At 36.0% G+C, this 25,345-nt stretch overlaps 1 protein-coding gene and 1 non-coding gene across 6 annotated transcripts in view; one reads left to right on the top strand and one right to left on the bottom strand.

Annotated features, from left to right (window-relative positions):
- The window catches only part of LOC133533775 (uncharacterized), a 252,001-nt gene that overhangs the window by 158,547 nt on the left and 68,109 nt on the right, over positions 1-25,345 (top strand). For all 5 annotated transcript variants that reach the window (XM_061872825.1, XM_061872820.1, XM_061872821.1 and 2 more), the window contains 6 exons: positions 4,351-4,515; positions 9,156-9,236; positions 11,198-11,383; positions 17,838-17,966; positions 21,285-21,362; positions 23,561-23,629. In XM_061872825.1, coding sequence (XP_061728809.1) covers positions 4,351-4,515; positions 9,156-9,236; positions 11,198-11,383; positions 17,838-17,966; positions 21,285-21,362; positions 23,561-23,629 — 708 coding nt within the window. The remainder of the gene's footprint in view (positions 1-4,350; positions 4,516-9,155; positions 9,237-11,197; positions 11,384-17,837; positions 17,967-21,284; positions 21,363-23,560; positions 23,630-25,345) is intronic.
- Trnat-cgu (transfer RNA threonine (anticodon CGU)) lies at positions 1,579-1,650 on the bottom strand. Its single transcript has one exon. It is a non-coding gene; the product is annotated as a tRNA-Thr (tRNA).

Genomic DNA, 25,345 nt, shown 5'->3' with positions numbered 1-25,345 from the left:
GCATAATATAAGCTATTATTTGACACCTCGATGATTAAAATCGGTTAAGTGGTTTTCGAGATACACCGCCAAAAAAATAGGTCCGGCCGCCATCTTTGTGACGTCATTACTATCCCCTCCACCATTTTTCCGCTTTACTACCGCATGTACGGTGATCAGGAGAACTGTCCGAACACATTGATACCGGTTGTGGGTAAGGCCGAGCCGAGTCAATTAAATCGTGTTTCTAGAGGGCTTTTGAGATTTGGCGACCGTACTAATTCGACGGATGGATATCAAATCGATAAAATATCATATTTATTCATTAATGTAATTTACGAGATAATTTAATCTATAAAATATGTTTGGTGTGATAAAACCTCTTTGAACTAACATTTGAAACCTAATAGTTGGTTAAAAAAATGTATTGCTCAACCAAATTAAAAAGGCTCCGTTACCATGCATATTATTAGCAATCAGTTACCTTCTTAACTCAGTCGGATAATATAATGAAAAAGCACGAGTGTTATAATATACTGAAAAAGCACGTTTGTTTAATATCTAAGATTATGAGCCAAAAATCGGTGGAATAAAAACGTCGTTTAGAGCAAGTGTGTTGAAAAATAATATTTTACTCTACTCGAAGGCCGCAAAAATATGTGACATGCTTTTATGGCTCTCCAAATAAGATCGTGTCAGATATTTTTTCAGTCTTCGTTGTATAACATATTATATGGTACAGCCACGTCTAAAAATATCAATACGGTCAATGTGCCAGAAATATGTATACACGACATTATTGTCTATATATTAAGATAGTGTATACATATTTCTCGCACATTGTCCGTATCAATATTTTTAGACGTGACTAGTATTGTTTCACATTATTCAGCAATATAATTATTTTAAAACATATTAGTTAACTGATTATGATTTGGGTAGTTGTTTAAGTGCCGTAGTTTCCTTATTTTGCTTTCATGGTTGGTTGCTATTACCTTTTAATTTTTGTTGGCACGCATGCGTATTTTGAAGTATCAAATGTATTTTTAATGACCTCACCCAGTAAAGTGGTTATTGTGTAACTTTATAGGTTAATTTATTCAATTATCTACGTGTTATAAAGTAGTTTTTTTTAATTTATTTCACAAATAGTATGGTACATTTTAAACTTGTGTTAGGTTCGCCAAACTTACGTTTAACGGCGAAATGAGGCACTCATTTTCAACGATAGTACCTTAATCTAAATTATATGATTAACTTATAATATTAGGGTTGTTGTATTTATACATATAGTACTTAATTAATTAGCTGGCCTGACTATTGATACGATATTTGTCCCTAGCAAACGAGAAATAATTACGTTTTAGGCTTATTTACAAAAAAATCGGTAACAAAATAAGTATAGCTTTAATTAATTTAAGAAGCGTAGCACCAGTTTTCATACTACAATGGTAGCCACGAGGAATACCCAATCGTCATTACTCCAAAATACTTCCTTGCTTTCTTAATTTAAGTATTTAAAAACAATCAATATAATCATAAACTGAAATAGGTATCATACCATTATCATACACTAAAGAAAATGTGACCAAGTCCAGGTGGCCGAGGCGGGAATCGAACTCGCGTCTTCAGCTTACGCGGCTAACGTCCTGACCACTAAACCACCCGGCTACAGCGGTACCCGTCCTAAATACTCTAGTGAATACTATCTTTGAAAGGCTAGGCGCCTTTAACCAACTCTAACTCTCAATATAATCATATCAAATATCCAGCGAGTACTATTTCGAAATTTACTCTGTATCACTTTTGTCACGTCTCTAGCTAATAAACTTTAACTAACTGCAACCCAAAAGTTTACAAACAAATCCAACTACTGTCGTCAATTCACTAGTCGGCAGTTTTTATTGCCACGTTAAACTGCGAACACGCTATAAACCAGAATAGTGAACTGGGAGCCTACCGGGAAATACGAAAATCGAAATTTCTTTATCTGCCTCTCCATCGCTCGAATATGCAAGAGTGATAGAGAGGCACATGATGAAATTTCGATTTTCTATTTCGTGGTAGGCGGTTGACGCTTTTACAGGTCGGTCGCTGAAAGTTTAAATAAACTTTTTGTTCTACGACACTGCATATGTAATGTTCTCACTAAATATTTATACTTAATTTAGTTGTGCATGCTTAATGGTTTCATTAAGCAATGTACGTTTTTCTTTATTAATTGATTTATTTAAGAACTTTTATCGTACGTACTTTAAACTAAATTACAAGCATCTACGGCGAAGAGCGCTGGTGGCCTAGCGGTAAGAGCGTGCGACATTCAATCCGAAGGTCGCGGGTTCAAACCCAGGCTCGTACCAATGAGTTTTCGGAATTTATGTACGAAATATATTTACCTATATAATCATATCCGGGAGGTACAACTCGTAAAGCAACTGCAAAAGTGTACATATATGTGTCAGTCCTAAACAAAAGGGACCTTGGCGGAAATTGAGTTATCTAAGGTTCTAAGGGATATAAATCTAGAAACTTATACCTAACTATTAATACAACAGTCAACCCACCTAAAAATACCGCCATAAGGTCCCTTTTGTTTTGGACTGACACAAATAACGTCCAAAGTTGAATGTAAGAACTAAAACACGTACTAAAAAACTTACACAAGTATGTAAAAAAAACGATGCCGCTTATAATCGTTTGTCCCTTTCCACCATACCAATACGTCGGAAAGGGACAAACGATTATTAGCGGCTTCGTAACTTCAGTAGACGTTTATGAATAAGGGGGTTAGAATTTTGTTATGCCTTTTATAAAAAACTTTGCTATTTGCTAACGCACTTAGCTAACGATGAATTATAGTTTGTGTTATAATATCACACAATATTTTGAAACAGAACATGTAACAAAACTATTACGACAGCAAAACGGAACCGACAGCTCACAAACAAATAAGATTTTCATGGGGGCGTTAATACACTGTAACTGAACGGCTGTGACCAATAAACGATTTTATATGTCTCGGACTATTAATTCAAATTAACCATAATCCTGGCGAAAATAGTCATTTAAATTTCGCGTGAACGTCATTTTACTGCTCTTGCACACATGGAAACATTAAAGTTGAGTGGACGGGCACGCCTCGTTTGTTTTGCCAAATACTATGTTGCGAACGTGAGGGGGACAAATAGTCGCCAGTGTATTATAATTATAACACTCCGTATGTGTATGTTTATTTTTAAATGATGTAATGTTTGGATGATGAATATTTATTTGTTTTACAAGGGGGCAAAGTTGTTGTTTAACCACTCGTGCTAATATTGATACTCGAGCAAGCGAAATATTACAAAATTGATCTCTCGCTACGCTGGTCGTTCGAGAAGTGGAATCTGGAGCGTTGCAAGGGTTTCAAGGCAAAAAAAAGTATTTATACAAAATTTGCCTTCGACAAAAAAATTTACCATTCCAACGCGAGGAAAAATAAAATACCAAAAAAATCAAATCAAATTAAATCCAAATGAACGTACCTAATAAGTAAATTACCATTCAAAATCACCATTTTAAAAGTCAATTCTACCAGCAAACATAAGGAAACAACGCAAAATTTTCATTTAATTACTTTGCCCGACATTAGGATAAAATACAACTTTTTCATTAGTTTTTGAACAATCAAGAGGGCTTTTACCAGTTGGTGTGGTGAAATTTTTTATTTTTATATTGGTGCAAATTTGTAATGTATTTTTTATCAGGAAATAAATCTAAATTTATATTGAAAGTAACTATATATGTTTTTCATTCCATTAATTCTATTACGATTGTATTATATTATGTATATACATTAAAACACTTTGGATTTAATCTAACTTTATATATACAGTGTGTAAATCCAATACGGACAATAAAAGAAACCAGAATTGGAATTTTAACCGTGTAATCATGAATTAAGAAGCTTTTTTTAAGTTACACTTAATTACGACCCGTAATTAATTTTATAAAATTTACCGAGCAGCAATCTAATGTAAACATTACGAGACATAACGTGACATAACGAGATACAAGCTTAACAAGCGTTGACAGTTACTATAAAAAGCTCGTATCTAACTTGTGTTGCTTTACATTGCGGGACGTATTATTTTGTATGGTTAATATTTTCATTGTATTTCTAAGCAAACGTTATCTCAACATACCTCTTAGATCCCCTGGTAACCACCGTTTAAAGGTTTGCCCGTATTGAATTTACACATTACATAGATCGTGTCATTCACGACAACGCATGCCTTGACTCGTAATACCATGTTATTAAAGGTTATATTTGACAAATCTGCGCGTCATCGTAGATGACACGAACTATATATAGCCATCAATTCTCCACAGAGCCGGCAGGACTACCGCGCGGCGTTCGTGCACTACTGCAACAGCCCGAGTCCAAGCGCGTTGGCCGCTTACTACGACTCCCACAACACCTACGTCCAGCAGCTGACAGCCACCAACGCCATGCTGGACCAGTACCACAAATACACTCTACCTACTATATTACAGGTAAGAGCTATCAATAGTGTTTATATTCATACATACATATACCCCCTTATTCATGATCGTCTACTAAAATTGACAAGCCGCTAATAATCCTTTGTCCATTTCCATCATGCCAATACGTCGGAAAGGGACAAACGATTATTAGCGGCTTGTCAACTTTAGTAGACGTTTATGAATAAGGCGGATAATCACGCTTATTTCCCGGACGGCTAGACAGAGACCACAGATTTCCACTTGCTACGATCCTGACATACCTCTTTCGCTTCCTTCACTTTCATAACATTCTTTATACACGCTGGACGGTTTAGGGTGCTCTTGACCTGGCCTTTCTTCAAGATCAAAGTCCGCCATCCGTCACTGCATATAGGTACGCTGCATAAAATTCTGCATTTCGCTCGCACTTGTTCGTACATGAGTTGGCGGAAGCGAGACGCACGGGTCAATGACATCATATAGATATAATTTTGACATCAAAATGTAAGTTTGAATTGGCGTTAGGTCTTCGTTGAATTATAAAGCTACCATTACAGTATATGTTCATTTTCTAATATGTTTGTTTTGTTTTGTATGTTTATTTCTATTATGTTTACCAGTTGTATTTCGTTGTATCAATAAAGTATATCCATAATATATACATCTATAAAAAAATAACGTTAAGAAATTATATTATGAGCGTTGGTGGCCTAGCGGTAAGAGCGTGCAAGTTTCAATCCCGAGCTCGCGGGTTCAAAGTTTCAAACCCCGTCTTCGTACCAATGAGTTTTTCGGAACTTGATGTACGAAATATCATTTAATATTTACCAGTCGCTTTTCGGTGAAGAGAAACATCATGAGGAAACCGGACTAATCCCGATAAGGCCTAGTTTATCCTCTAGGTTGGGAGGTCAGCCCGCAGTCGCTTTCGTATAAACTAGAGCCTACGCCAATTATTGGGATTAGTTACCAAGAGAACGCCAGACTCTCATGAGCCGTGGCAAAAATGTCGAAACAATGCGAGGAAGAAGAACGTTAAGAAATTATGTTCTATATAAAAAAAAAAAAAAAACATTTTATCCTAAATGATCGAACAAATTATAATTTAGCAAATGGAAACGTCAAGTTTATTTATTTCACAGGTTTGTATCGGTCGAGTGAGGGGGAAAATAATAATATCAATCACAAAGTGGTGGGAATTCTCTTCGATAAGTAAAGTGGCTTTTTAATATCAACCTGTCAAATTAACGGCTTTTATACCATCAAGGCTTTTACTGGCTTTTATTAAATTGTAGCGTAATATTATATTTACCTTTGGGTTTTTTGTGCTTTCAACTTGTAAGGTTCCGTAGCTAAAATAGATTCTTGTTTGTGTTTCACGCTTAAAGAAAAAAGTTTTTTGTGTTAATTGTATTGAAAAACCCGTAAAAACATCTTTGAAATCCAATGCTTCGAAACCTAAAGTATGACTTGAACGTGACTATATGTGACGTGAGTACCTATATACCACCTAAATATATAATTATATTTCTTGCCACCTGGAAATAATACATATCAGAAAAGACGGAAATATATTGGCCATCTATACGGCAAATTTATTTTACCTTGAGAAGTCATATTTAAAAAATTTAATTAAGCTTAACTATTTGTTTTGTGCTAATCTCAGTACCTACTGATTTTTTATTTTGCTTTCAGTTTGATTGTTAAATGATCAGTCTACAATCTTGCCTACTTTGCAACCAGATTGTTTAGTAGAAAATGTCTCGTTCAATATGTTTTGCGGAATAATGCTTAAATCCATAAATACCGGCGGCAAAACGAGCACGCTCGATGAAAAATTCTAAGCGGTAAAAAGAGTAATTTTTTTTTTTTTTTTTTCAAAAAGAATTAACCACATAAATTTCAGACACACAAATAAATTTCCGTTAAAAGACAGATTTTATTAAACACTCAGAATCATCAGACTCAGAAGAGCTAAATACCCTAGAGGGTGATTACAAATAGAACAAACTTGCTACGTTGTACCTACTCCAAACTACTAACTCTTTACCTTACATAAGCTCCTTTTAGTTGGGAATATATTAGACTTAAACAAACACATATTCATTTCATTAAAAGTGGTATGAACATTAAACATACGGGTTCACTTGTCTGGTAACTTCTGAGAACACGAAACTAGCAAGTCAACGACCGGTCAATGCAAAGATATATCACTACGTTTTGCCTAAGCGTAACACTGTGCATTGCGTCTCACTCTCTTACTCTCTTATTAATCAAGTTGTGAAGCGGAAATAGACATTGGAACAAAAAATTGGACAGGCGAATTACCACCCAACTACAGGTATAGTTTCCCTTATCACCCTGCAATATGCAATTCATATAATTAAAGTATTCCGAATCATACGACTGCTCATACTTACAAACAAAGGCAGGATAAACGAAGTGAAGAAACAACGAACGGAAGACGGAAGAACGGAAGACGATGACGTACGGAAGAACGAACGACGGTATTAGCAATGTAATTAAATCATGCGTTGCTACCATTGAATTAAATCCAGAAACGTTTCTGCCTAAATTATTATAGGTTGATATTGAAAATATTACGAGTAACAATTTTCTATCCAATTGAGGTTGATCGGTGTGTAATTAAGGGAGTAATAGCAGCAATTTCAAAACTCGAATAGTCGTAAAACTCCACAGTCGCAATTCGATTTCCGTTCATTAATCAATCAATTGAGACGTACCTGTCACAACATTCTACTGCAATTCAGGAACGAGTATTCAATCTAAGTTGGTAAACTCCCGGCTTTTGTGTAGTTCCCATCCAACTTTGCCTAGACGGACGGTTATCTTGCAATCATAAACCAAAAAGGCACATGACCAATCATCGCCCATCGCCTATACGACGTTTTCACCTAGTACTTGGCTGTCTACGGACCGAAATGAAACCAAGCCTCAAACGAAACGAGGTCGATTAGGGCTGCAATTCCCGTGACACTCGAAAAGATATATTCGCTTAGGTAACAAAAATAGAATGGAGTTGGGTAAATATAACCAGCGAAATAAGTCAAATGGCTCTCTGGAGCCCGCGGGACGTTTGCGCTGTTTTCGAATATAGATAAGTCTAAAGTCACGTAATCAAAGTTATATAACTGATCTTTACTACCAATCTTTTAATCCCTTATGTGTTCGGGTCGGCTAGGTGCCTATTTCCTATTGCCGACTAGATCTTAAAGCCCGCTAAAAACTGTTGCTGCATAAATATACCTGTGATATTATCCTCTTTCAATCAACCAACCACCACCATGTTAGTCTTGATGAGATTTCTTTATTATGGGACATTTAATTTATTGTCATGTTATTTACAAAAGAAAAACAGATTTTCTGATTGAAACACTGATTAAACACCAATATATTTATTTATTTATTTAAACTGGATTTTTATTGAAAATAAACATAAAATATATAAACAAATATAATACTAAATTAAATTAAAAGTATAAAAAATGTAACCCAGAATGCCCCCATTTGAATTAAAAATATAATGAAAAACAACCAAAGCTCTTAGTTCCGAAGCAGATATAAACAGATAGGTATAAACTGATTATACCTATTGTTTCTAACAAAAAAGAGGTTCGTATGTTTTGAATGAAAACATAGTACTTTGAAACGAAAACACGCTTTTACATAATATTTGCAGCATTTCAGAAAATATAAACTAAGCCGACCTAGATATTTCAGTATGTCTGTATGTAGGCATAGATGCGAGTATGCATTTACTTCACTGTTGATAATACCAAAAGTGCTTATACACTTCCCAATGCGTAACGTCACTTATGACACTTATGTATACACCATGTTAGTCTTGATGAGATTTCTTTATTATGGGACATTTAATTTATTGTCATGTTATTTACAAAAGAAAAACAGATTTTCTGATTGAAACACTGATTAAACACAGTTTAAAAACTCTATTGTGCCGAAATATGTTCTCAATTTACACAGACGTTGCTACGAATATGAAATGTAAATAAAAGCTACAGCTCGATTTTTACGTAAATACTCATAGTTTCGGATGTTCATTTAATTTGAACCTATATTTCGTTTCCTATATTGGTGCATTTAGTTGGCAACCCTAAAATTGGAATCCTGCCATTCATGAGACTTGTTCAACGGACATCCGTACTAAGTCTGGTTTTAATTAAACTGCCTGATGAGTTATGCTGGAGATGTCACTTACAATACATATTCATAATAAAACTAGATTTTAGTAGTATTAAATATATGCGGAAAACGGGTGTGTAACTATATAACGGTTTAGTAATGGCATTTTAGAAATATTTAATGTTAATTTACATTACAATGTAAACTTAATTAAATTTTATCTTTACTTTAAGCTTATCGGAGTAAAAACCCTTAATTACAATCTGGGATTCGGGGAAATGATGACAAGGTTGTCATTGAACATTTTATTAATGAGAAATGTTTTATATGCCCATATAGTAGTAGTAGTTGTTGTAGTTGTAGAATATGAAATTATGGATTCTATTCTTACGTTTTTTTATTATATTACTTTTGTTAATATGTACGTAATCACTTTTTTTTGTTAATATGTATGTAACAGTAACAGCCGTGGTCTAAATACTCTAAATATATATTTAATATTTCAGGACCTGGAGGAAATATTGACGGACGTGACCACGGCAGTCAGCGAGGCCATTTGTAATGAAGGGGGGATTATCACGGATAAGGTAAGATATAAGCCCTGTCAAGATACGAGGGCCTGCCGCGAAACACGGAAATCAAAATTTCGTTATCGGCTCTCTGTCGCTCGAATAAGCAAGTTTGATAGAGAGGTAGATAACGTAATTTCGATTTTCGTGTTTCGCGGTAAGCCCTATGACGTGGATTGCAGAAAATGCAATAACGAACCTTCCGTTGTCATGTTTACCGCTATTAAGTAATCATCGGGTTTTCACAACTTTTGATTGAATATTGCTTCATAGTTACTACCGATACATTTTGAAAGTATCTGTTCTTCAATACTTTTTCGTATTTTGCACAACTAACGAGAATCGCAATAACAAACAAACGTTGATCATTTTGGGAGCATAACACTAAGGAAAAAGTAATTGAGAAAATACCTAATGAACGACCAAATGTAAATCGATACGACGGAGCAACAATAGCTAATTTATTGTAGGTAATTCATACAGATATCGTGTTCGTTCTGTATATAATGGACATTATGATACAGCATGTTGTCATGGCCTTCACCACAAAATTGACCAATAAAATCAAATAAATATATCTAAATGTAAATTTTTATTGATTTATTTAGTAAAGTCTATTAACACTCCAAATAAACTTAATGTGTATCTATTCGTATTGTATTCATATTGTATCTACTTATAACAAGCATGTATGTCATCGCCTCATCGCCTAGTAGCTCTAGGCTATCTGTGTAAGACTGTCCCCAATATATTTATTTATTTATGTAAACTGTATTTTTATTGAAAATAAACATAAAATATATAAACAAATATAATACTAAATTAAATTATAACTATAAAAAATGTAACCCAGAATTCCCCCATTTGAATTAAAAATATAATGAAAAACAAAAGCTCTTAGTTCCGAAGCAGATAGATGAATTTGTTTCTAACAAAAAAAAGGTTCGTATGTTTTGAATGAAAACAATGAAAACATAGTACTTTGAAACGAAAACACGCTTTCACATAATATTTGCAGCATTTCAGAAAATATAAACTAAGCCGACCTAGATATTTCAGTATGTCTGTATGTAGGCATAGATGCGAGTATGCATTTACTTCACTGTTGATAATACCAAAAGTGCTTATACACTTCCCAATGCGTAACGTCATAAGCATAGAGGGTCAAACTCAAAACTGTGTTCACGTCTTTCCTGTAGACTAGCCCAAAAGTTAAAGGATATAACGGTTAATTTAATTTTTTAACCCTTATCCACATAAAAAGATACTTCTGAGGAGAGAAAACTTGTGTGTTCGTCTGAACTGTACAGTACCCCTAGTGTAAATTTAATCGACATCATAACGTGACGAACGCGTTTGCGTTAAGTGTCAGTTTGTATAGGATTTTGAGTTTCCAAAACGTCCCGCTTGGCGCGCTCTTTCTAAATCACATACAAAATGAGACTAAACGCAAACGCGTACGTCACGTTTCGAAATCGAATTTATTTACACTAGGGGTACAGTTCTCCTATCGTCAATAGTTAACTGCTTGTGGGCATGTAGGTAATGATTTTATCACACTTATCCAAATAAAAGGAGTACCTTTTCATGTGGATAAGGGTTAAAAAAGAAAAATAACCATTATAGCCCTTAACTTTTGGGTATGTCTACAGGAAAGACGTGAACACAGTTTTAAGTTTGACCCAAGTAACATGACGGCTTTAATTTGATGTATTTTTCTCACTGCACCCACGACAATTTCAGTTTTGCGTTTGCCTTACGATTGACTGGTAGAGCGAATGCCTTAAGACATCAAGTCCGCTATTTGCACTTATGTTTATTGTGGAATAAAGTTTAAATAAATAAACAGATCTAAACACGGATCCCAAATTAACACATTCGACAGTACTTTTGGCCATACTCGTTAGTGTACCTACGGAGGAACTCTTTAAAAAACGTTACATGTACGGCTATTTTAAACAACTTAACTTTCTGAGCAGTCGAACCAGCAGCTTCGGCGCTACGAGTCGCTCTGCGCGCAAGCTCGCGCAGTGTCGAGTACAGCGGACCTCGCGCACCTGGCGCGCGCTCTGCTGACGTCTCAACCGCCGGCGCGCCCGCCCCGCCGCGAGTTCTTGCCGCCGTACCCACCTGAACCTGATGACCCGCCACTCGACGTTGCTGCGGTAATTAATGAAATACTTTATTGCGATAAACATGGTATACATAAGATGGACTCCGAAAAACTCGGCCCAAGCCCTCCTACCATTACACATACAACGCATCTGGGCAGCTCTACTGTGTCTCGTGTTGCCGGACTTTTAAAACAAAATTTGGATTCGCAAGCCACGTCCGCGCCCATGCACGTAATAGTTAAGACCCTTTTATTTGTCAGGATATCGCCGTCGACGGATACGTCTGGGAGGACATCATCATCATCACAATAATATTAAGTAGCAATACACGTTTAGCGACAAATGGCATTAAATTTTACACCTAAAATAAATAATGAAAGAAAACATTGCGACAGCAAAAAACGTTGTTGGTGGTTAGCAAGTTTGCACGCTCGTGACGCTTGCAGCGTGCGGTCCGTGTCCTTCGGGTCATAGAAATGGCATGCAAAATAAGTTTTAGAACCCATAACGATTCAGTCCGGCTTTATGAACTTTCGTGCCATGACATGTGAATTTAATAAAATAGCAATACAATCTTCGTCAGGTCTAAGTCTGGGACATCAGATGGGTAGGTACTTAAACACTGAACCCTGCCGCGGTATTGTTGGCGTTCAGCAGACACAACGGAAAGACGTTCGGTTTTGTTTGGTAAAAGTGTTTATTTGAGTTGAATGTGGGTTATTAAAACATAATAATACCGTAACACAAGCTACTCTAAAATAAAATAAAACTATAAATTATTGACAGGAAACCGCAATATTGAGTGTGTCGCTACGCGAACATTCTGCTTCGACCAATATCACTGATAGCGCCTAACACATAGGCTTCCGTATTGAAAAGATTCGGATCTAGTAACACGTGTAAGCTCTATCTATCTATACAGCAGTCAGTTCGCGTGTCCCAATGGGAATTCCCATCAGGAAAATGTCTTTGTCCTATTACCAGGTGCCTACAAATACACAACGATAGCTACCAAGAAAGGATATACTTCAGAGCTTAGGAGCTACAAAGAACACAACTCGGGTAAGCAATAATAAATTCAAATTTGGATCGTAAATATTTAGTTGTTTTACGATCGAACAAAAGAAAATACGGTGTAGGTTCATAATATCATAACTTATAATTTATAAGTCGATATGTTCCTGTATGGAGAGCGAGTTCGGCTATACATATACTTACGTAAAGAGGCCCACTGATTACCAGTTCGCCGGACGATATCGGCCTGTCAGTTTTTCGCAAAAGCTGACAATCACGAATCTGACAGGCCAATATCTTCCGGCAAGGGGCCCTTAAGGGCACGATAAGCACTTACATGATCGTATATTCTTTACCCATCTATCTAAATCGAACAGTGATTTGTAATAGAGAAGTAAAGTTAAAGAAATACGTACATGCTTCCTACTTTGACACCCGAACCAGGTGGCGCTGTACTGAATTATCAAACGTCAACTTTTGCCACGAATTGGTCATAGACCTTAAACTATGTTAATACACAATACTGGATATTTGCTTTAATTGCAAAAAAATATATAGTTGATCATATTACCTTAAAATCGACCCATCGAAGCAAGTTACTTGGCAAACATCAAGTTCCCGCCCAACTTGAGTTAACTTTATAATGCAACAAAGTTAGTCCCAGTTGGAGTGCGGTCTGCATCTAAATCCCAGGAGGCGAACTATCGCATTCCAAGAAAGACAAACTATAGTTCGGGTGTTGTTTGTCTTGCCAGGTGAGTTGGATTAAGATCTATACAGCCGTATTTGTAGTGGCACGATATGACATTGTATAGCGCTTATCAAATATAGCCAGAAATTGATTTTTACTGTATCAATGTTTGTGGGATTACAATATCCCGTTGAGTTTAGATGTAAGCATAATTATATTAATTGTAAGGAAACTTTTTTTATATCATACCATACATTTTTGTATTAAAAGTTGTTCTTACACTTCTCTTGCGCTCCAGTCACATATTTTATTTTTTATTTTTGTAATGAATTTAGGTATTATACTATGACTCTGCCTAAAAGCAGACTTACTCGTATATGTATGTGGATTAAAGTATCAATCTTCCTAAGGGTATAATGGAATTGGATCGTCGGATAATAGTTTATCCCCTAAGGAAAAAACGTACAGTTCATCAAAGTTTTAACTTGAAACTGAAATAATTTTCCGTAGCGAATGAAAAGGTTTACGGTAAAATTGAATTTCTCTATTACATCGCCGGTATTTCAATTTGTGAGGAAGGATTATCTACATAATAGTATTAGGAACTCTAGAGTTCTATATGTAGTAATATCTATGTTGATGCCTTGCATTTGCATACGAGATTAGCTATTCTAACTGATTCTATAAATGCTAAATATATATTTTTTTCTAAATAATTGTCTGTCGGTATCAGTATTTGCGCGGCAGTATAACGATAAATATGAAAAAGTTAAAAGACACTATATAGTAGACTATTATTATTTTTTTGTCACAGGACGTGGCTGGCATGCTCAATGTCTGTAGAAGATATAAACCGCCCTTCAACTGTTTAACCGATTTCGAGAAAAATCCGTATGGAGGTAGTTTAGATCCGTTTTTGCCACCGAAATCATCTTGCGGAAGAAGTCGCGGACAGAAGCTAATCAAAACTAAAACTGTTCCTTTTTTCCCTATTGTTCCATTAGTAATATTCCATATCTCGTCTATGCCATATGCGCCCGAAAAATATTGAATTCGGATTTATTCAGGTAAAAACTGTCGCAACCTAATATTAGACTGCATACACGTAGTACCTAGTTTACATGTAGTACGATATCCAATAGGATATAAATATAAAAAGGAAGAATTTAGGTGGAAAAGGAATATGTAACAAGTGCATTATTGTGAGGATTTACTCCGCTCCGCAGCAATTTGTTTCTTTCCAATTTAGTTAGAACTAGTGATCCACCCCGATTCGCACGGGTTACACAAAACCTTAAAAAGTTATATAACTAAACCTTCCTCAATAATCACTTTACTGATAAGTGAAAATGGCATGAGAAACCGTTAAGTAGCTTTTGAAATTATCGTGAACATACATACACACAACAGACGCTGCGCAAACTTTGTGTGTAGTAATAAAATTCGGTAATGATTTAGGCGAGTTCTGGAACATTCACGACCATATTACAATTCCATTCCTATTTCAATAAAATTTTGCAAAATATTTTGTATTTAACAAAAACTTTACGCTTGATATAGTGCCACATACAATGCCTCTAACAATTCATTGTGGGTGCTTTGTGCTTTACAATGCTAATTGCTTTTATACACAAAACTTTGAACGCAATGACATTATAGTAACCACCCCTATAATGGCTATAATGGAACTGGCACCAGTAATGGAATGGTATATATAGACTAATCCTGTAAAATAAGTATTTATCATCAGTTTTTAAGCACTCTGGTAACATTTTACCATAAATAACTCAATTAAGAACCGTAGAGATTATGGAAGGTAGAGGTAAGGAATACAATCTCCATAGAAAGAACTGTTGCAGAAGTGTCCAGCTGTCAGCTATAAATAATAGTTCCAAATCTCTCCAGAGCAGAGTAGCGCTAGAGTAGCTAAGATCGTAGGCGTTATTGACGGAATGAAGTGCGCTGTCTATGATTTGTCTTTTTTTTTCAAATATTCTAGGTATTGTAGCGCTACCTATTTAAGGTTTTTGAACGGACACTTTTTGGTACATGAGGATTATAAAGACTGTATCGTTTATTATAAAATACAACTTCACTTAGCCGTTTTTTTTGGTACTTATTACATTTTTATTTAAAAAATACCTTTAGTGTTTTATTAGTGCTTTAATAAGGTACACATTTCTCTTTTGGAGCTCGACGTAAAGCATATGGTTTAGACAGAATTTACCCAATCCGCCCGAGTAACAATAACGATTTCGGACAAATACTACAAAAAAAATTACGGATTGCGAACAAGACAACATTACACAAAAAAATCGTACTATGTGAACCGCAATTACACATGATTTGTAAAGCGAAACATCTGGGCATAGTCTAATCATATGTTTTAGTTTTAAAGAAAGTTTAGGATCTGTGCAATGTGGCCTTTTAGAGAAAATGGCATGTAACTTACGACAACTCCGACTTTGACATCCAATATAACTATAATGGAGCGTTTCTATCGACCCGCTCTAGCGATGGTTTTTAGCTGATTCTTTTAGCTGTCTCCCTCATTTCGGTTGCATCAGAAATAGTCGGGAATCCAAAATGTTGCGTGAAAAATTGCTTTTAAGTAAAAATAAAAATTCACCACATTTATTTCGCAGATGCTCAATTGAGCAACCATGAAGAGGACACTTGATAACATGTTTTGGCAGCATATTAACCTTTTGTTTCTTTAAATCGTACCAAGGAGTCGGTAAATAGTCTCAAATTAAGCTCGATATAGGCTTGTTCGAAATATTTTTGCTAGACGATTTTGAAAGCATCATAAAGTCCCTAAAATAACAAAATATAAAACCTTCTTATATCGGATATGGCGTACAAATACCCTAAGAATATAGTAATACAAAATAATAAACAAGTCAACAGTTAGACCAGGTTCAATCTGTATTTATAATAAACGATACAGTCTTTATCCCTTACCTCTACCTTCCATAGTAGAGATGCTTAAGATTTAATTTTCATAGATTTTTGTTAGTTTTCAAATTAATGGCGTCATACATCCCATCACTGGAGCAAAACCACAGTTTTAATTATTAATAATATTGAAACCAACTGAAGTACTTAACTACATCGAAAACATAAAGGACGAATAGGACACACTTTTAGCGCATAAAGCAGTAGATTTTTTCTGTTAAATGTCCCATGATCGATGCCGTTTACATGTAGGGGTTCAATGTTTGACGTCAATATATAGATAAATCTATGTTTGTCGTGATGAAGCTGGAGACCACTCATATGGTTTATCATAGAAAAAATATTAATATTATAATAGCTTAAAAGGCGATGCCGAAAATGAAGAGGAAGCACTTACTAAAAATCTGTTTAAATAAATTTGAAAACAGGAAAAGCGGAGGTATAGTATATAGCGTACTTTTACTGTAATAAATAGAGAGATCTCCTAAAAGAGATTCACACGGAAGCTACCGTACGGGGTCAATTTGGACCCTATATATCTTCGGGCTATTCTATTTAAATGTCCTAATAGATTCGCTCGAGGATCGGCCACTCGGACCCTTTCGGGATAAGTGAAAACACCCTGTTTTTATCCAAACCGATCTACCATCAGATATAATAAACGTACTTGTCGAGCCGAGATCACATTACTAAACCAGTTAAATACCGATAAAAGACAGGTAGATCAATAAAAATAGTGACATGAAAAAATCGATACGCAAGAATATCTAGACTCTGACATAGAGAAATAATAAGTAAACAGCGTGTTCACTGCTCACTCCATACATCTGTACTTATATAACATTCTTTTCTTCTTTTGGCTTCTAAAGTGCGTAGTTAAAATCTTTCGGATTTCTCGTGTTACACCGTGTATATAATGTGAAAATGCAGCCTGCCAAATCCGTTTTGATAATTATTAAAGAAAGGTAGAAAATTAAATATAAATAATAACATATTCTATTTTTTGTACTGTCAAATTGAAATTGCATGCCAATGTACAACTGGTAGTTATTTATAAAATAACGCCCATATCCAATTCGAATCAATCAGTAACCAAACAAACCACAGACCAACAAAGCTATCAAATATTGAAACTTTCGTCAAATATACATTTAGGTATTTCACCTACTGAATGAAAAATTTGAAATCGTGTTCCCCAATAAATAATATTCATGAATAATTTTTTTTTTAATAAATATTGGCTCTCATATAGCAGACTAAATCAAAGCCCCTTAAATACATGTATTCCGAATTAAGTCTTGACTGCCTATTGTATGAATTAAGGATATTGAACAGCTAAAACTGAATTCAAACTAATTTGCTAAATTAAGTCGATAGTGTCACACTTTTAGCACTGTCTAATAATGTGTTCGCCAAGTGTAGAACTGTAAACCCGCCTTGAATATGTCGAGAAAAAGACATAGCTCTTATAATTTGCAATATAGGAAGACTAGGTAATCTGATTATTTTGTATGAATACATAAATAGACACGCTAACAATAAACGCAGTGTATCTCGCTTGCGCTTATGTCAGGACGATGGACATGCATTATGATGCACGCACTCGCTAGCGAAACATGTCATTGTCAAACTCGTGGTACGGATACTTGTAGTTCATACTATCTTGCGTATATAACACAATTAGCAACATTCAACGTCAGTGGATGATGCATACTATAGAAAATGCATATTTTGGTTGATTTGTAGATTTTACAATACATTAGGAATAAGAAGTAAAATAATCGAAATGTAGGTTTTTGCTAAACCATGTTATAATATAATAAATATGAACATTGTGTACAGGAGGTGATGCCACCGGTGTTGCGTGGAGAAATGCTACTGGATCGCATGGGCGGCGGACAGGCGCGCATGAGCTACGAGCAGCTGCGCAAGGATGCGCAAGACCTGGAGATGCAGATCAAGCAACTACAGGTACGTTAGTTCTATAACCTCCCACAGGAGATGCCACCGTGTTGTGTGGGGGGATTCTACTGGATCACATGGGTGATGTACAGGTGCGCATGAGCTACGAGCAGCTGCGCAAGGATGCGCAAGACCTGGAGATGCAGATCAAGCAACTACAGGTACGTTAGCTCTGTAACCTCGCACAGGAGATGACACCGCTGTTGCGCGGGAAGATGCTGCTGGACCGCATGAGCGGGGGCCAGACGCACGTGAGCTACGAGCAGCTGCGAAAGGACATGCAGATCAAATAACTATTGGTACTTTAGCTCCAATATCTTGTACAGTAACTATATGTGTGTCCTTACTCGAGGTGACTCGAATAACGAGGTGGCTGACCGCTCCCGCGTAATTTAGTCAAACGGTTGTTATAAATATTTCAATAGATTGTGTCAATGTGAGCTATTAATTCTAGAGCGTGGATTGTAATGAATATATATGTAACTAATAACTTCCAGTTCAACGATTCCGCTCGCTCAGCCGATAGATTATTTAACCAACCAAATTGACAATGAAATACCGTAATATATAAATCCTCGATTTGCTTGTGTTAAACAAAATTACTAGCAACATTTCCTACAAAGGCGAGTTTCCTTGAATCTGCCTTGTTTGGGCGACTGGGCGGCGTGCTCCTGACGAATATTTTCCCTGTAAATCACTTCAACGGAAACCTCCATTACGCTGGATGAATTGCGTTGCGACAAGCGACGCGTGATGGGAAAGGCGAAAGGTTTTGGAATTACGTTATAATTTGAATACGTCTCGTCTCTGTAATTGAAAAGGTTTAGTTTCTCATAAACAAAGGTAGAAAATTAAATATGAACAAAAAAATTTTTTTTAGTACATGTTGTCAAACTGAAAAATAATTGAGACCTGCTTACAAGCCACATAAATATGGTAAAAATAAAAATAAACTAATAAAACTCTTCACTGACCTTTTAAGTACTGAAGCAAATCAAAAACCCTTTGTAATAATACATATAAAGCCTCTAAGGATGATCGAGCCCAGTTTCTTTTTGCTCAAAAGCTGTACGTTTACGTGTACGTTTATATCCAACGCACATAGAATGCTTTTGACACTAATTAAATACTTATAATTAGAACAACTTTACCCATGTTTTTGTTTGTTACAACAAAACCACTTCTTAACCCCCCTTGTTCTCAAAACATACTCGTAAAATGCAAACTTTACCAGTCCCATGTGTACATTCTGTACTTACCCAATTCCCTTCGGCGCCCAACTTATGTGAAATTTAATTAACAAAGCATTCAGGAAAAAGTAAGCAAGGTTTCCTCTAACTACCCAAAACACAATCTACTAGCATTGTGCCTGAGGCACATCTCTCATTTATAAATGTCCAGTAGCTTATTGAGTGCGATGTTAAATAACTGACAAAAAAAAACATACTGTTTTAAAAACGTTTTAGTGTGGTCGTATAGTTACAGCCGTTGCTCAATGTTTTTGTTGAATTACCTACTATTGATTCCCGCCTTATGATCTCGATGTGGATACAATTAAACAAAAAATATATATCAAAATAATTTATTTGAACAATCTACTTACAAACACTATTATTATAAAATATGTATATCCAATGCGGGAAATTAGAACTATTTCCAATTGATCCAGGCGGGGAAATAGGACAATATTTTTCCATTTGTTTTCACCTAGTTTCCTATGGGACAGGACAGGGTATATCTTTCAACCCGCTTCATAGATAATACAATGACGCACTTTCAGAGCTTGAGAAATTAAAAAAGCTATTTTCAACTCGACTATCTACATGTGAAAAGTTAGCATGCCGAATGTAAGTGTATCCACATACACTTACATTCGGCATAAGACCACCCTTATACTGATAATCACATGTATTATGCACCAGGCTTTATACTTTTTGGTTATTGTGTTGTGTTTATGGTCATTATAGTTTGTATAGAGAACTCACCATCAGGTGAGATCGTGGTCAAACGCTTGCCTATCGTTATAAAAAAAAAAAAGAAAAAAAAAACTGTCACATTTGAGGGGACGCCGTCGCCCGATGTTAGAGTTAGACCAAGATAAGTCTGCAACGATTTTGATAGGACACCGAGTGCAAGTGCTATTTATACGTCATAATTTCATGGAAGTTTGAGGATTACAATATTACTTGCACTGCGTGTGCTATCAAAATCGTTGCAGACTTGTGTTGGTCTGACTCTATGTCCCGTTTGATCTTATTTTTAATACGTTATATCGCGATGTAATAAAATAAATGTTACGGGAAGTAGTGATTTGTGTGCTAAACCCCATTTACTGATTTTTAAATCAATGTTATTACGAAGAAGAGAAATGAAAAATTATGTGACGAATAAAATATTTATGAACGCTTCCATATTAGCTCAGTCGCGCGACAATATCGCTGCAGCGCATGATTTCGTAGTATGGCAGTGGCAGTCGTTCTATGGCAGTTAATTTTATATGGAATAGCTCTGTTACGTAACATGTTTGTAGAAATGTTTCGGAAGTTTAGCACATTTATTTATTTAGGAATGCAACATTAAATTAACTCCAAGCAAAAGAGACTAAGGTACTCGTACTGTCAGGGAGACCATCATTTGACGCGAGACGTATAAAAAACTAATAGAATCTACCTACGTGATTTTTTTATTGCAATATAGTCCCTATCCCTTGTCGCGCGATAGGCGCAGGTAAAACGTGCAATGTAGAACCCCTTTAAAGCTTTACATTTTGCAAAAAAAACCTTTAACAGGCTGTCAACACCCAATGTCCTTGAAATTGATGTTACCTAAACAGTTTTTTTAAGAAAGACTATTTGTTTTAGTCAAGTAAGAAAAATATATGTTCATATTAATTATATTTCGAAGACCGTGGTTGTACTCGATCGATACACGATTGAACGAAATCGGCTCGATAGAAAATAATTGCAAAGATTGGTCTTAAAATCACAATTAAACGGTTTTATGTCTTTATTGTTTTGACTTATGGGTCTGCAATTAAAATCACAATTTCAAAACATTTATATCTAAACCGTGGTTGAGTAAAATATTACACTAATAATCCACTTTTTTTATTTAAATATTTTTCTTATTATTCCCTTGCCCAGGCCCAGTAACATGCGACAGTGCTATCTCATTTACTCCGATACAAATAGACAGTGTGCGCGCTTTAGGTATTGACAGCCTCTTAAGTTGCGATATGTGTATGATTTCCTATTAACTAAGTCCAAGATTAAAAGTAGCGGAACCGCATCGTGTAATAACCGCCTTACAAGACGATTTTGTCCACAGGATGGATTGGAGGTGCTCGCCCGGCACCAGGCTCGCGGGTTGGAGACAAACATGTACAGCAAAGTCAACGAGATACAAGTACGTACCGTAAGCAGTCATCGTAATTACAATCTGTTATTAACAAGTAAATTAAAATCATGGCTTACAACCACGGATAAATACAATTGATAATAAGTAGCTACCGACGATTTGAGAATATTTTTGAAAGTCAGAAGCAGTTATACCTTAGTGTGAGCGTAACGCACTGATATTGAAGTGTCTTAGTAAGTTATATGACGTTTATGATAAACCTCATCAAATTATTATGTGCCAAAATGTTTTTCAGACAGTGCATATTTAATGACTGTCGCTATAAAAATGCCAAAGCACCTAGTTAGGAGGGAAGTATACGTGCTTTTCCATACAAAAAGAAAAAAATGTTTTTCCATTTCTACATAATTTTCCATTCTCCATATTTGTTTAGCATGTTATTGACAAATGAAAAACTAGGTTTATAGGTTTTACTTTTTTTTCAAAATTTTCAATACAATGAAACCTTTTTTTAGAAAAACACGAAATATATAAACCTATTATCATCAGACCTCAAAATTCAAAATCAAAGTTATTTGTTAAGATTTAGTTACCGTTACAGTTAGTGGAAACCATTTTCTCCCGAAATGGAATTTCATAGAAAAAGTACCGTTATTTCGTTAGGAACGCAAAGCTATTCTTCCCTCTTAAATTTTGTTTTGTAAACGTTTTGTTTCTTAGCAAAAAAAACTTAACTTTATCCATCGTTCGTTCCTCTCAATTCTATAAAAAAACTTAGGTAGGTACCGTTAGTTTAAATACGGATAAGCTAAAACAAATGCTGGTAGTAGAACATCATTAAAAATTCACGCTCAGTCTGATTTTGCGGTTAAAACAAACAACTTGGCCCGATTATTGAAGCGGTGGCCTAAAATATTCCGGAAAATAATAGCTTGCGGAATTAGTTAACACGAACGGAATTATGCAAAAACCTGTAATATGTACACTCAATTAAAATGGGTCGGTACCTCTTTTGAATAGTAATTCGTACGTAGGTACCATTACGAATAGACTGTTGGTAACACACTCGTATTGTTCGTAATGATAAGAGAGAAAAACCAGCGGCGGTATCATGGTTCCATTTTTATCACTTGTCACTATGTCCGTCACTTTCGCGCTTACATATTTGTTAGAACGTGACAGGTATGGTGACAAATGATAAAGAGCCGACCATCTTAGCCCAGCAGGTGTCTATAACACTTACTTACTTACTCCGATGGCTCAGCGACCCAAAATAAGACTTGGCCTCCGACACAAGTCAGCGCCACTTTTCTCGTCCTGTGCGACTTCTCGCCAATTGTTGACTTGAAGTTCGCGCAGATCCACCTCCACTACGTCGCTCCAGCGATACCTAGGGCGTCAGATAGGACGTTTTCCTGCTAGGCGACCCAGATACGCTCTTTTTGCATTCCGATCTTGATCCATTCTCTCAAGGTGGCCCAACCAACGGAGTGTGTGAGCTTTGAGGAGAACTTTCTCCCATGATGTTAGGTCCAGCCACTAGGTCTCACGGTTCTTAAGGACTGTCCAGCTTGCATCCGGTTTATAACAAGTAAAAAATATTTTGGTGTCCTACTTTCTTAATTTACTTTGGTATGGCAAGCACTAAGCAGGCATCAGAATGCTTGATTAATAAAACGAACTTTTTTTAAGTTTAGCCTAATGTTTCATAAACGGTCCAAATGATGAGTCATGTTCACAAGCTGCTTTCAAACTTTTCTTATAAAAGTTTGTTTCACAAAATCACGATCAAGACTCAAGCGACATCTGACTTTTGCAACTAACATTATTTAGGTTAAAAGTTTTGAAAATAGCGCCATCTGTTAAAGGGTGCTCAAATTTATTATTAACTTGAGCTAACAATGTCCACCCGTAGCGAGCTATAAGGAGTGTTCGTAAACCGTTAGGGGGCAGCACTCTAGCCCGAAGTATAAAAGTTTTAGGTTACGATTAACGGCTCAATTCTTATAAGATGTCACAGCGATACGATACCTATCTGTCAGTGTCAAAAAAATATTTTAGGTTTTAAGTTTTATATTATTTAGTTTCATGTTGTCACCCGTCTATAGATTGTGTCATTCACGAAGACGCGAGCTTGACTCATAATGTTATGTTATGAAAGGTTAGATTTGACAAATCGGCGCGTCATCGTGGATGAGACGAACTATATCGGTAAACGGGATTTATATATATTTTTACTTTGGCAGGAGGACATATCTATGAAAAAATATGACTACAGGGCGACCCAGCTTCATCTTGCTGCAGTACGAGCTCAGGTAAGTCCCGCAGATGCTAAATAATTAATAATAAAAAGGAGATAAATAAATTATCTACTCATGTATATAAAAAATTATATCTTAGCGAAAAAGTATGAAACTAGTCGGATTAACCTTAGAAAATGTAAAAGTGAATCATATTAATTCTTTTTTTTTTATACTCGTCGGTGGCAAACAAGCATACGGCCAGTCTGATGGTAAACAGTATCCGTAACCTATATGTACTTGCGCCTGCAACTCCGGAGTAGTTACATGCGCGTTGCCGACCCTAAAACTCCGCACCCTCGTTGAGCTCTGGCAACCTTACTCACCGGCAGGAACACAACACTATCACATGAGTACCCGGTCCGTTGTTATTTGGCTGCGGTTTTCTGTCAGGTGGCGGTACTTCCCCAGTGGGATCTGCTCGATCTGGAATGACATCCGCTGTGCTGTACCCTTCCACACAAAGCGAGATGACATTGACAGTGCCCGTACCTCTCTTTTGGATGTAGTTTAAGGACATACCCGGGTCCAAGGACTTACGCGTTAGGACATATGTAAACGTTATCACAAGCGCCATAGGCCCTATTGATGCTTAAGTCCTCATGCCAATATCCGCATTAAAAAAAAATACTAAAAACCTGGATCGACAAAAAAAACTTAGTTCTCAGTATCAAGCCCCAAAATTTAACGAGAATTGGTTAAGAACAATTACGACCAGTAGAGGAGAACACATTAAAACGATAATCTTCGCTAACGCCTCGGTCATAAATATGACAGGGCGACACAGCTTTATCTAGCTGCAGTAAGAGCTCGGGTAAGTCCTATTCCTTAATAATTAATATTAAAAACGAGGTAAATAAATTATCTACTCATGTAAATTTATATTTTCACGAAAATGTATGATATGTTTCTGAGGAAGTACCTTTATATTTCATAGCTTGGTCTGTTTAAGTTTGTCCCCCAAATGATTGTCTTATTGTGTCGTCGTAGATTGTCCAGCGAAAAGTCTTCCTTGAGGAATATTAGTTTCGCAGTATAATGGTTACTGCTCGGAAGAATAATTACACTTTATAATGTCCACGGCTGCTCTCTACCATCGTACAGCTTGCTCTCGGAAGGGCGTTCATCCTCATACCCTAAATCCCGAAACCTCGAGCACTGTGTGGTTTCAGAGGAATTTTCTCCCGCGCACGCTCTGGCTGCTGTAGTAAAAGAATTTAAAGAAGTTTTCTCGGACAGAATTTTGCAGGGTTGTCAACACATATAGACATTTTTTGTTTTTAATTTATTGTTTATAAAAAAAACACATAATACATGAACAGTAACAAAAATTTCACCAAACTGCATAACAGTTTGTTGGCGGTGCGCTATTAACATGGTTTTATAGTAATTAGATATTGATTACCTACTGTGCATATACAACATTAAAAGTTGATGCAACACAGGTGCAGCATACCCATGAAATCTTTCTTGGAATCACAAGCCTTGTTACGCTAAAACCACTTGTTACCTATCAGGTTAAGGTGATTATATCATTAGGTGACAACCAAAATAATGTCTGATCACACAGTTCACTTCTTATATCGTAGGTTAATAAGTAGGTCCTATCACACGAGGGTTTTTTTGAGCTAAGGCCATACGGCGGGGAACAGTTCTCAGCAGTCCAACCACAAGCAAGACAACCACTGCTGCAGCTGCACACACGTCTCATTAACCTTTACAGTAAGTACT

The sequence above is a fragment of the Cydia pomonella genome, unplaced genomic scaffold, assembly GCF_033807575.1.
Source record: "Cydia pomonella isolate Wapato2018A unplaced genomic scaffold, ilCydPomo1 PGA_scaffold_203, whole genome shotgun sequence".
Classification (NCBI taxonomy): Eukaryota; Metazoa; Arthropoda; class Insecta; order Lepidoptera; family Tortricidae; genus Cydia; species Cydia pomonella.
The sequence above is the reverse complement of the archived record's forward strand: the minus strand, read 5'-3'. Positions and strand labels throughout refer to the sequence as shown.